Source organism: Epinephelus fuscoguttatus, linkage group LG21, assembly GCF_011397635.1.
Source record: "Epinephelus fuscoguttatus linkage group LG21, E.fuscoguttatus.final_Chr_v1".
NCBI lineage: Eukaryota > Metazoa > Chordata > Actinopteri > Perciformes > Serranidae > Epinephelus > Epinephelus fuscoguttatus.
Window position 1 is genome coordinate 5,539,688 of NC_064772.1, and position 13,840 is coordinate 5,553,527.

The 13,840-nt window shown below is 40.1% G+C and overlaps 1 protein-coding gene across 1 annotated transcript in view; it reads left to right on the plus strand.

Annotated features, from left to right (window-relative positions):
• Nucleotides 1–13,840, plus strand: part of fars2 (phenylalanyl-tRNA synthetase 2, mitochondrial) — a 244,645-nt gene that overhangs the window by 165,407 nt on the left and 65,398 nt on the right. The window contains exon 10 of the mRNA XM_049565812.1: nt 7,281–7,456. Within this exon, the coding sequence (XP_049421769.1) occupies nt 7,281–7,456 (176 nt within the window). The remainder of the gene's footprint in view (nt 1–7,280; nt 7,457–13,840) is intronic.

Here is a 13,840-nt window from a genome sequence, read left to right on the forward strand (position 1 = left end):
TACTAAGTAGCAGGTGGCAACATGTATGGTAGCCTCGGCCACCAGTGTGTGACATGTGTAAAAACCACTCTGAGTGGTCAGCAGACTATAAAAGCACTGTACAAGTGCTTTCCATTTACCATTTACCTTCCTTCCTTCCTTCCTTCCTTCCTTCCTTCTCTCTTATTTCAGTGGTTAGAAGTTAAGTTAATAATAAAAATGTAAAAAGAATATTTTCAGCACCTACAAACCTATTTACTCATTAATCAAATATATGATATCCACCTTTTTAACAACCAACAAACCAACCAACCACTTTTCCATCAATCTACAGACACACTTGCCTATCTAACCTTACAGCCTAACTATCTACCTACCATCTGCCTACCTTGCTAACCAACCAACAAACCAACCAACAAACCAACCACCTACTGATCCAGCCACCTCCCTACTGTCTTACTTAACCCACCAACTACCTATACCAATCAAACCATCTTCCTGCCTTTCTCCTTAACCAACCAATAAAGCCAACCCACCTACCTGCCGGGTAATGTGAGCACAGGGTTTTGACAAAGAGAGACAATATCTCTGGTTATGCGATTTTAGTCCTTTTTGTCTTGAACTGTTGAGCATGACTCTGATGATGTTTTAAGAGTTCAGTGTGCTTTTAGTGAAGCTTCATCAGCTGTGATTTAAACTTAAATTATGTTTAAAAAAGTGAGATAGTTTACAAAACTGCATTGTATTTAACCTCCTCATTCTACTTGTGTTTCATCCTTTTGCCCTCGCCACTGTAGTCCTTCATATCCAACAGTACGTGTGTGTGTGTGTGTGTGTGTGTGTGTGTGTGTGTGTGTTCTAGCCTCTTAACCTTATGTATAAAACATTTTGACAGTGGGGGCTCACATCAGCAGGTACCAGTCACTTCCCCTGACCCACCACCATCATAGCACACACACACACACACACACACGCTAACACACACAGTGGGGTATGTGCGGGTTCACACAGCGGTCACTCCGTCCCCACTAAAGGTGTTTTTTGTCGACTCTCGTCTTCATTAATGAAGAACAAGTCAAGTGACTGTTGGAGGGCAGATAGGAGAAGAAGAGAGGGGAGGAAGGAAGGGGAAAGGGGAAAGGAAGGAGGTGGAGAGGAGGAAGAAGAAAGAGTAGAGACTGAGAGAGAGAGGAATAAATGAGAGAAACACAGGTAGGACGGAACAGGTGAAATGGAAACAAACAAAAACTGGGGATGAAGGATGTAAAAATAAAAGATTCATAGAGTAACAACAAAAAGGGAGGAGAAGACAAAAACATGCTTGAAAGAAGCAATAAAAGCACAAATATATAAAGTATAAAAATGAGGGAAACAAATGAAGGTAAATGAGAGAAAAAAAAATGGTGTGAGTGAGTGAAGGAAAGAAGTGTGACGAGAGAAGGCAGATGAAATAAAGAAAGTAGGTAGGGAAAAAGGAAGGAAATTAGGTAACACAGTAAGAAAGAAGGAAGAAAAAAAGAGAAAAGGAGATCTGGAGAAACAATGAGGAATGGAAGGAATGAAGGATATAAAGAAGTGAGGAAACAAGGAAAAAAGTGAAAAAAAGGAAGGAAGGAAAAGAAGAAGAAAGAGAATAAGATAAGATGATAAGATAAGATATACTTTGTTGATCCTCAGAGGAGAAATTCAAGTATCACAGCAGCACAAGACAAAAACACATTAAATAGAATAAGATAAAAGAGAAAAAAAAATTAAAAATAAGGATCAAGAACTAAAAGATAAAATAAAAATAAAATTGCTACATCAAGGTGAATAAAGTGATGTAAAGTAAAGTAAAGTGTTGAATAAAATAAAGTGTCAATTGGCAGATTAAGTATCATAAAATGTCATGATCAGATGCAAAATAAGTCAATTCAGAGCTGGATGTAGCTTAAGCCAAACTGCTGTTGTACAGTCTGATGGCAGTGGGCAGAAAGGAGCATCTGAATCGTTCAGTCCTGCACCTGAGTGCGATGATCCGCTGGCAGAATGAGCTGCCCATTAGCCACAGTTCGTCATGCAGGGGGTGAGAAGGATTGCACAGTTTTTGTCCTTCACCCTCTTCTCAGCCACTGTCTCCAGACTGTCAAGGTCTAGTCCCACCACAGGGCGGGCTTTCCTCACAAGCTTGTTGAGCCTGTTGGTCTCACCAGTCTTAACTCCACCCCACCAGCACACTACAGCAAAGAAGAGTGCACTGGCAACCATAGACTGGTAGAAGGTCTTGAGGAGCCCACTACAGACGCCAAACAATCGGAGTCTCCTCAGGAAGAACATCCTGCTCTGTCCTGTGATATGAGTCCAGTCCAGTTTATTGTTGATGTGGACCCCAAGGTACTTATATGAGTCCACCATCTCCACCTCCTCGCCCTGGATGGTGACTGGGGCAGGTTGCCTCCGGTTCCTCCTGTAGTCCACCACCTCCTTAGTCTTGCTGATGTTGAGCTTAAGGTGGTTTCGGTTGCTCCACGCAACAAAGCTCTCAATCAGTCCTCTGCACTCCTCTGACTATGGAAGAGTCATCAGAAAATGTTTGGAGGTGGCAGGAACCAGAATTGAATCGGAAATCAGAGGTGTAGAGGGTGAAGAAGAATGGTGCCAGAATAGTTCATTGGAGCACCCCGGTGTTACTTGACACCACCTCAGATACGCAGCCATCCATCCTGATGTACTGCGGCCGGCCCGTGAGGTAATCCAAAATCCAGGCAGTGATGTCTGGGTGAAGTTGCATATCCAGCAGCTTGTCTCTCAAGAGGCTGGGTTGAATGCTGGTGAGGGCACTTGGGAAGTCAAAGAAAATGACTCTCACAGTGCTTCGAGCACTCTCCAAGTGAGACAGAGCCTTATGAGTGAGGAGAATGATGGCATCCTCCACACCAATGTGCTGCTGGTAAGCAAACTGCAGGGGGTCCAGGAAAGCAGAGAGCAGTGGCCTCAGGTGCTGGAGAACGAGCCTCTCAAATGTCTTCATGACGTGACGTTAGCGCCACCGGCCTGTAGTCATTGAGATGGTGGAAGGTTGGAAAGATGGGAGATAAAAAAAAAAAGGTACACAAAGGAGGAATTGAGAAGAGAAAGTATTAAGGAAAGAAAGTAGGAAACAAGGGAAGAAACAGGAGAGGAGAGAGAACTGAATGAAAAAAGAAGGTGGGTAACATGGAGAGAAGGAAGGAAGAAAACTTATTAGGTAGGAAACAAAGAAAGAATGGAGAGAGAAGACAAGGAGGGTAGGCATGAATGAAAGAAGATAGGAAAAAAGGGTTGAAAAAGACAGAATTATGGGAGCAAACAAGAGGTGAAAAAAGAAAGGATGGGAAAAGGGAAGGAAAGAAAGTAGAAACAAAATAAGAAAAAGGAGAGGAGACAGGGAGAGAAGAAAGAAAGGAATCAAAGTATGTAGGAAACAACAAGACTAAGGGGGAAACTAGGGGAGACAGAATGAAGGGAGGGAGGAGAGAGGGAAGGATGGAAATAAAGAAAGTAAAAAGGAAACAAGGAAAGAAAGAAGGAGGTAAGTGAAGAGGAAAGGGGAGAACAAAGGATGCTGAAAGGAAGAGAAGAATAAGTTGAATGGAGAGAATAATTTATATTATTTAAAATATAAAGACAGAGAAGGAAAAAGGAAAACGGAGAAGTAGAAGCAGAGAAAGGTCATATCTGATAAATAAATGTGATTATAATAATCTAAGAGACAAAGGTGTGATGTATGTCAGCTGAGGACAGACCCTGTCGTCCTGCTACTGTCCACTTCACAGTCCTCTTAGTTTTATTGATGAACTCAGTTCCTCCAGAGGGACCAGGGGAGCACGGCTCATCTCCTGCCCAGGGTCAGCGCACCTCTCATGGGCCGGGACTCTCCACCTCTCTGTCTAAACCCTCCACAGATTTACAGGTAATGAACTGAGACTGCTGGGAAACAGGCGCTGAGTGTGTGTGTGTGTGTGTGTGTGTGTGTGTGTGTGTGTGTGTGTGTGCTTGTGCGCATGTTTGTAAACACTCACTCACACTCACACTCACACACACACACACACACACACACACACACCAGGGAGCTGTCCAATACCATTAAACTGTGATGGTGTTGAATGAGCTCCCCAAGAAACATTCAGTCTATCTACACTGTATAGCCAAAAGTATGTAGACACCACTGTCCACCCACCTATCTACCATTCTTATCTCAATTATCATAGTATGTCAGATAAGTTAAAAACTAATAAAAGTGTAAAATAGTGTCTTTTACCTACCCTGTATCTACCTGTACAAACCAGTCTCACTCCTAACTGGTAAAATGCTGACGTTTGATCAGTGGCCCTCAGCAACAGATCCCAACACACAGAAGCACCCTTTAGTGGCAGTATGAGACACACTGGGTGGTGGTGGTAGTGACTCTCAGAGCAACTACCGTACAATAAAGAGTAGCGGACTTTCACCTGGAGCCTGCTGTTTGTTTCCCTTGTGAAATCAGAAGTCAGTTGAGTTATTTTAATAAACAGCATTGTGTTCTAGTATGTGTATCATGCTACGCTAGTGACATATGTCACATGACCGTTACATGACGTTATTTATTTTAAGCCGACGCATGATGGTTTTTTTTTGTTTGTTTTTTTGTTTTTTTACCAAACCATGTGCTTTAGTTGCCTAAAAAGAAGGAAGTAAACCTAAAAACAAAATGTTTTGTTTTGTTCTGTGTTGATAGTTTATTTTGAGAAGAGACTGTATGCATTTAGCAATCCGTGAGCATCCAAAACTGATGCTAAAGGCATACAGGAGTGAGAAGTGAGAATGTGTTGACTTACCTATTTACCACCTTCTTTCCTTCCTTCCCTTCTTATTTCAGTAGTTAGTGGGTAAGGTAAAATGATAATAAAAGTATAAAAATGAATATCTTCAGTACCTACATACCTATTTACTCATTAATCAAATATATAATATCAACCTGATTAACCCACCAACAAACCAACCAACCACTTTTCCATCGATCTACAGACACACTTGCCTATCTAACCTTACAGCCTAACTACATACCTACCACCTGCCTACCTTAATAACCAACCAACAAACCAACCACCTACTGATCCAACCACCTGCCTACTGTCTTACTTAACCCACCAGCCACCAATACCAATCAAACCACCTACCTACTTTTCTCCTTAACCAACCAATAAAGCCAACCCACCCACCTACCTGCCTGCCTAATAACCAACCACATAGCGATCCAACCACTTACCTACTGTCCAGCTAAACCAACCAACCACCCACCTATACCGATTGAACCACCTACCTACCTTTCCGCTAAACCAACCAATAAAACCAAAACACCTACCTACCTACCTACCCACCCTTACCAAACCAATTGCTACCAATATATACCTACTTACCATCCGTCCTTCCTCTCCCACAGTCCATGTCTTTTGTTTGATGGCTGAATAAATAAAAGCACTGTGTTGACTGAAACATCTCTACAGACAGCATTAAAATGGAGAGACATTTCTTGAAAGGAATGGTTGAGAACATGAAAAGCATGAGAACTTATGTGGGTATAAACCCTCTGTGTGTGTGTGTGTGTGTGTGTGTGTGTGTTTATTAAAAGTTATTTCCAGGATAATAAACAAGTCAGAGATGATAGAAATCTCTCTCTCTGTCTGTCGCTGCATAAAACATCAGATTTATTCCGTCAACCTGATTAACTTTTAATGTGTTATTGTCTTTGTGTTTTACTCCCTGCTGCACTTTCCCCCTTTCCCCTCCTCGTCTTGATCTTTCTTCTTATTTTTCCTTTCTGCTTTTTTCCATATTTCCTCTCTCTATCTGTAGAATTGCTCCATTTTCCCTCCCTTTCTATTTCGCATATCTGCACTCTCTGTCTTACTTTTTAATCTTCCTTCTATGCATCTCTGCTGCTGATGTGTTGATCGGTCGATTGGTTTCAATATGTTTTATTCTACTGTTAAAGTACACAAATAGGACTCATAGGTATTTCCAAAACAGCTGAGCCGAAGTAACCTCCAGACCCCTAAATCAGTCTGTAACATGTTTAATAAAGGGAAATTATAATGTTTTCCTTGGTCTAAAATATTCAGATTTATCATTTATTGTCTTTGTTTTTTTTAAATCCTACATTTATGCATCAGACAGTAGAATAAAAATGTTTATGTGATTGTTTTTGAATGTTTTAAACAGCTAATAAAACTTCAAATTCAAACTTCTGAGGATGAAATATCTGTGTAAATATGTGTGACTGCACATTAAATAAAATAAAGTTACTTGTAAGGTACTCAAACACTTGAGTTTTGAGCGACAAATACAGAAGACATGACCTTTGTATCCTCAATGGTAGCTAAAACCCAGCACAGAATACAGACAATACACAACTGAGAACACGACTAAACAAAGCAGCAGAGCAGCATTCAGCTCAATTTGGGCATTTAAAAAAAAACATAAGTATAAAAACAAGAAAATAAATATTTAAACAAAAAATACATGTATGAAAACAAAAACAGTATGACAAATAAAATAATTAATACTAAAGCAAACAAAACAAAAAATAAAAAATGATATAAAACAATGTATGAAAACAAAAATAAAAGAATTAAATACAATAAATAAAAGTAGGAAAACAAAAAAAGGCTTTATAATTGCCTCTTTTAGGATCTCTAAATTCAATTCAAGTCTCCTTTTTTATGATACAAAGATGGAAAGTCACAAGAAGTAAATACTTCCACTTTCACGTTTGTACTTTGACTATTCAAGCAACTGTTTTTTGTGCCTAGCTGTTGACATCTTTTACTCATGTGAAAGCAGTTGTACCACAGTATACTGTAGAACTAATTCATTACATTTTAAAGCCCTTTATCGAAATGCACTTAAAGTATCTATTTATCCATACACACATATATATATATATATATATATATATATATATATATATATATGTTTTTCTTGATGCATTTATGTAAGCTGCATTTTAATGTTGTAATGTTGTAATTTTTAAGAATGCATTCGACTTTTAAACTGATCATATGTTTTACAGGTAAAATGTTGACCTGAAAATAACTTAAGCTGTTAAATGAATGTAGTGCAGTAAAAAGTACAGTATTAACTCAGAAAATGGAAAACAGAAATACACAGGTAAAGTACAAATACCCCAGAGTTGTACTTGCACAGTACTTGAGTAAATGTACTTAGTCCACAACTGACACCTAGATCAGCTTTTAAAGCTAACCAATGTTAATTATTGTCCTTGTGTGTGTTTGTGTTCTCAGCCCCTCAGTAAGTATCCTCCCCTCTACAATGACATCTCCTTCTGGCTGCCGGACAGCAGAGAGAGGGAGGACGGGGAAGAGGCCTTCACGGAGAATGACTTCTACGATCTGGTGCGCTCCATCGGAGGAGACCTAGTGGAGAAAGTGTCACTGGTGGACCAGTTCACGCACCCAAAGTAGGAAAACACAGACACACACACGCAGTGCATTGACTCAGCTTTACCATAATAATAATGGTGGTCAATGGGGAAAATGCCTTTTGGGCTACGGGGGATTATTTCACTAGATACCGCAAGTGGCCACTGGGAAAAATTGGAAGCAATGCTGATCAGTGTTCCTGGGGGCCTGACTTAGCAGCTAGCGTAAGGGTTATTTCCTCTCTTATATATATAATATATAATATATTCACTTTTGGCTAAAAAAAACCCACGATGTTGATGTCCAAATGCCAAACTCAAGGCTCCAAATCAGGAGTCCACAAACCAGTGGGTGACATCTCGGTGGCTACATTCATTATTTTAAACAGTCTATGTTCACGTTTCCACAATGTCATTAACACAGTAATATACTCATAGACATAGTCATTAATGTTTATACAGTATCACATACAAAGGGACAAGAGAACATTAGACAGGAGGACAGAAAGGTAAAAGGAAATGGGAAAGGATGGTAATGCTTTGATACGGCAGACAGCATTTGTGTCCTAGGATGATCATAAAAGCAGTTTAAAATCATAAAGGCAGGAGGGAGTAATAACAGAGAGAGTAAAGAAAGGAAGAAAGTAAAGACTGAAAACAAAACAATAATGGCAAATGAAAATAAGGAAACAAAAAACAGGAGAGAAAGAGGAAAAGTGAAATATACAAAGTAGAGAGAACAGAGTGGTAAAGGTCACTCTGTCTGTTCTGCTGCTGATGGCAGACGACTGATGGCGATGTCATCAGTATTAATTAACAAACACACACAACACACACACACACTCTTTGTTCACCGAAAAGTGCTTGTTTACTCTAAATGGCAATGAGACACAATAAGACTCTCTCTCTCTCTCTCTCTCTCTCTCTCTCTCTCTCTCTCTCTCTCTCTCACACACACACACACACACACACACACACACACACACACACACACACGTGCACACACACACACACACACACACACACAGCTGTCCTTGGAGTACACCTCTGAGCCCGGTGTTGACATCTCATTTTTTAAGAAGTGCGTGTGTGTGTGTGTGCGCTTGTGTGTGTGTGGGGGGGGCTATAAAGGGCAGCAGTGGGAGGTTGGTACCTTATGGCTGAGAAGTCCTTTTTCACATTACCGTGAAACACACACACACACTTCTCCGACCTTGCATTAGTGAGTGTGTGTGTGTGTGTGTGTGTGTGTGTGTGTGTGTGTGTGTGTGTGAGTGTGTGTGTGTAGTGAGGGCCCTGCAGTGCGTAAAAATGTCTGACACTATTCATCTTTCAGCATTTTAATGTCTTTTAAATAGCAACCTTTTTCCCCCACCGAGCTCATACACACACACACACACACACACACAGGTCGAACAATACATTAATATACAGTGACTTTTGGTATTAGAGCTAATGGGGAGAGAGAGAGGGAGACAAAAGAAAGAGGGGTGAGACATGAGGAGATAAAGACCTAAAGGCTCAGCCACATTATCACTTAAAAAGGTGAAATTTCAGACCTCAAATTGTGGATTTACTTGCACCTTTACTGATCTTTGACAAACTAAGTCACGCCTTTGACCAGTTGTATTTACAGTTACAATTTGGAGAACGTCATGTTGACTGTTGGACCAAACTATTTTCTTTGACTCTGCTTTGCAGGAGTGTAAACTGCTCTGCAAACTGGTCTGAGTCTGGTTTTCCTGGTTTGTTTGGTTTCAAGAAATCTTATCTCTCTAGCATGCAATAATATTTTAGACCAGACTTTTCAGAGTCGGGTGTCAGGACTCCCCTAAGGGACAAAAAAAGATGATTCAGTGGCAGGTTCATCTGTGTTCTTTTCTGGGTTTTTCAATTAGAAACATCCACTTTTAGCAAGAAGCAGTGAAGCAGGTTAGAGCACTGATAATAATCAGTGTTGTGCATCTTTATACAAGTTCTTTTCACATGGATTAACCCTTTGATCTGTGCAGTAGAAACAGTCCTGCAGAGCCTTGGTATTTTTGCATATTGTCATGCCATTTCTTGGAGTATCTTTAAATACTTCATATCCCTAAAATCTGTACGTGTCCGTACTTGTAACATAAGCTAAAAGTTAAAAAAAAAAAACAACAACAACAAAAAAGATGAAGAATTAAAATTATGTTATTAAAAAATATTGCAAAAATCTGACATTTTAAATCAGATTTTTTTTACGATTTGAGATCATTTTTATAAACAGGGCAAAAAGGTGTTCATTTGTTCCTCTGGCACCACCACGTGTTTGTGCATGTTACCGCACGTAACGTAGCGCATGACGTCAGTACAAGCGTATAACATGACACAGAAGACAGAAGCCTTGGCTTTCCGCTGCAAAAACAATGATTCATAATTTCATCATCATTATTATTATAGATTATTATATTATTAACTTTATTTCAGACTCACAAGAGGCTTCATAGCAAACAGAAAGCAGATTATTATGCTGTTCTCTGACTCATCCAAGCAACACATAAAATTGTTCATCAGATGTCTGAGAAGTGCCTCAGATGTGGGAACACCAGAGGACACAAACAGTTGACTGGTATTATTTGCCATCTGGGAACCTTAAGTAGCAACTTGATCACATCACTATAAGCCACTGTGAGCTTCTGCATAATGCTTTTCTTGTAGTTTCACAAAAGGTATTTGATTTCCTTGCGTGTCTATCCTCTCTACTTCTCACTATCAATATATTTATTTTTTTTGACATTTTATTTAATGTCATAATCTTTGCCGTACTGTGAGCACACATTCAGTAGCTACTTTACAGCACTTTTTTTTTTTTGTTTTATTTCAGATCGATATATAAAGGATAGGATAGAATTATGCAAACGACAATCTCCTGCAGCCATTACAGGGAAATACTGGAGAAATTCCAAAGTAATTATGGCAAAATACTATGTTTGCACCGTATGTAAGGTAAGGTAATGTCAGGTCATGATTTGATGAAACCTGCGGGTCACGTGGGAGAATGTTTTTAGAAAAGTATTTAAAAAAAAAAAAAGAAATTAGTTATTTAACTGGATAAAAATAAAATAAATCTTCTACACAAAACGATATTGATTTTTTGGATGTTTCATACATTTTGTGCCTTTTTCTTCTTACTGATTGACTGCTGCTACAACCTATATCCCAAACAAACCGATGGATGGCAGCCCGCCATGGAGGCAAAACACACTAAAAGAAATACGTGGGAGTAAAAGCTTGTGGAGTTGTGGCAGCAGAAGCCTTGCCTGTATGATGTGTCCTCCAGCTCTCACCATGATCGTGTAAAGAGGGACGAAGCATGGAAGGAAACAGTTGCAGAGTTGCAGCTGCGTGAGCAACCCAGCAGCTAGCAAACACATACACAGACACACTGCAGTATATAGTGCCCACAAAACTTTGGGTTATTTAATAATGTGGCCCTCTATGTTGGGCTTCACAGTTGGAGAAATAATAACCTGTGCAGCATCCTCAGTAGAGGAAACTATTGCATAGCACATCGTAGCCTGTGATTTAGTAGGTGCTGTCATCATACAGTCTGTTTACATCAAACTTGATGTCGTACCCAAGTTTATCAGATCCATGACACACAGTGTAGCTGCACTTAACTTACAAGATTGTTAAAATCTCTCAGTCTGTAGGAGGCATAATGGGAGGAAAACTCGTTGGACTTCCCTGTCCACACATTGTATGATGTAGTGTCACACTTTTTGTCTCAACATCACACCTCCCCGTGCAAAAATGAGCTCCATAAAGATATGGCTTCCCCAGTTTGGTGTGGAAGAACTTGACCTCAACCCAGTCAACACCTTTGGGATGCACTAGACCTCATCAGTGTTTGACCTCACCGATGATCTGCTCTCTGAATGAGTTAAAATGTCTGCAGCAGGTTGTGGAGGTCGTTAGAGCAGCACATTAATGAACATGGTGTCACAATCACATGGTGGTGTATGTCCAAGTGTCCACATACTTTTGTCCTCAATCAAAGTTCTGAGGTCTTAAATTAGTGCTGCACAAAATACCTGCAATGCACCTTTTTTCTCCTGAAACCTCCCCCTGTCTGTCTCCCCCTTTGTCACTTCCTCTGCTGATGCTCCTCAAACTCTCCTTACACACACACCTCTCACACTTCCATTGTTTTCATCACAGCCTAATGATAATAATGGAGAGAGAGAAAGAGAGAGAGAGAGAGAGAGAGAGAGAGAGAGAGAGTTAATTACAGTTATCAGTTCTTAAATTAGTGGCGCATAAAATACCTGCATTGCACCTTTTTCCTCCCAAATCTCCCTCAATCCCTCCCCTTCTCTGTCTCTTTGTCTCTCTGTTTTACACACACGTTTCCTCTCTAGCTTCACACACACACACACACACACACACACACACACACACCCACACCCACACCCACACACATAGCTACCCGCACAGATTCTGTCTCTTTATGTGCACACTTTATCATTCTTCTTCCTGTCTCAAACACACACTGTAAATCTTCCTACTTCAGAACAAGATGCAAGAGCTCTTGCATTTCTGTTATTCTATATTTTTGTTCCTGTCAACAAATCTCAAACCAACAGTGAGAGTACTATTAGGAAAAGTTTTCAGTAGCATTTAATCAAATATGAATCTTATTGAATCTGTTCAGGTTGTTTGTTTGGTGGGAAATTATAACATCTCTCAGTAAAGATGAATATGTTTTCTTTTCCCTCAGTATCAAAAAAACCCCACAGAGATTCTACTGTGCTAGAGGGGTGTTAGAGCTCGGACATGTGCTGCTTTTTGTGACCTCAAATCCATTGTTTCCAATGTAGACATGCAGAAGGTGCACTCAAAAGCGGCTGCGCCCTGAGATGAACAAAGTCTGAGTTTTGAGGCATAGCAATGAGCATTGTTTGTCTTGCGATGGGAAACAGCCAATCACAGTAGTCCGATATCTTGGGAGGAGGAGTTAATCCTTTTAGCGCAGGGCTATTGAGAGCTTTACATGTGTCCCACTGACTATACTATGACTTTATTTTAAGACACACATCAAAAAACCATGCCCCAAGATCAGCTTCAAATTCTGAATTTCTGGTAAGTAGGCTGTTATAGTTGCTTACCAGTGCCAAGCACAACCTGTCTCCACGCCCTTACAAGTTTGCACAAGGGTAGCAGCCAGCACCTGGTTTTGTGTTCTCCAGGCAGTAGACACGCTGTATGTCCTGGCCGTAAGATTTTCATCACATATTTAGTCACCGCTTCGTGACAGTCGTTAACCCTCTCCTGACTCATTTTTTGTTTGAGTACAGAAGTTAAAAATAATTGGACATTCTATCCATTCTTTACTTTATCATTCAATATATACTCACTCAATAAACTTCTGATTGTTTTGCTTGAACTGAATGTTAAGGCCCAGACACAATCCGACATCAGAGAACTAGTGGCAATGAAAGCTGACTGTTGCGTTGCCTCACGTCGTCTGTGTCTCGGCAAAAAAGTTGAACTTCAACACACCACAAAGACTACAGCCAACAGCCAACCAGCATGTTTGTTCTGCACATGCATGAGAGGAAATAACTCTCCGCACCAGCAGACAGAGGAAATCTGTTATTATCAGTCTAAAAGGAAAACTGGAAGACCATCTAGACACTAGTTAGCCAGTTAGCACATTAACAGCACAATCAAATGTTGAAAGAACAGAGCATATTTACTGTGTGCCAGTGAACAATGACACAAACCATCAGGAAACGTTTCTGCGAGAGAGCTCAGTGACTTAAGAAAAATAATCTTACCTTATGGAACAAGTTTGTTTTGGTCTCACTCCCTCTTGACTTTAGCTGTTAGCTTATTTTCTACTTCTCACGCGCTAAGCTGAACTGCCAATCAGAGTGATTTCATTCACCAATGGGCTCTGCTGTCACTGACGCTGATTCAACATGATGAATCAGTCCAAAAAAAATAAAGCTAACGAGGGGCAAAAGTGCGGGACGCATTACAAAAACTGGGACAACACTTACCTATGGCCCAGCGTTGGCTTGGAGTGTCAGATCCTTCAGCTTAAGGTGAAATAATTGTTGCACTGTTAGGGGTCACAGAATACAGTGTAACACCACAACCCAGTCGCCAGAAAAAATGTTGGCATTAAATGTTTCAGCAAACCACAGGTCCATTACATTTACACATTATTGTGTAACAGATACATTTAAACTTAACATTACAACCATGCTTGGTTCAACGTGTGCTGAGGTTTAGGTACAAAAACCACTTAGTTATTGTTAGGAAAAAATCATGTTTGGGCTTAAAATACATATTTTGTGGCACAATTGTGAGTAGTGTGTCACTTTTCATGGCACTATCCCTGCTAGAAAATCAGCAACAAGTCACTAAATCACAACCGGTTTT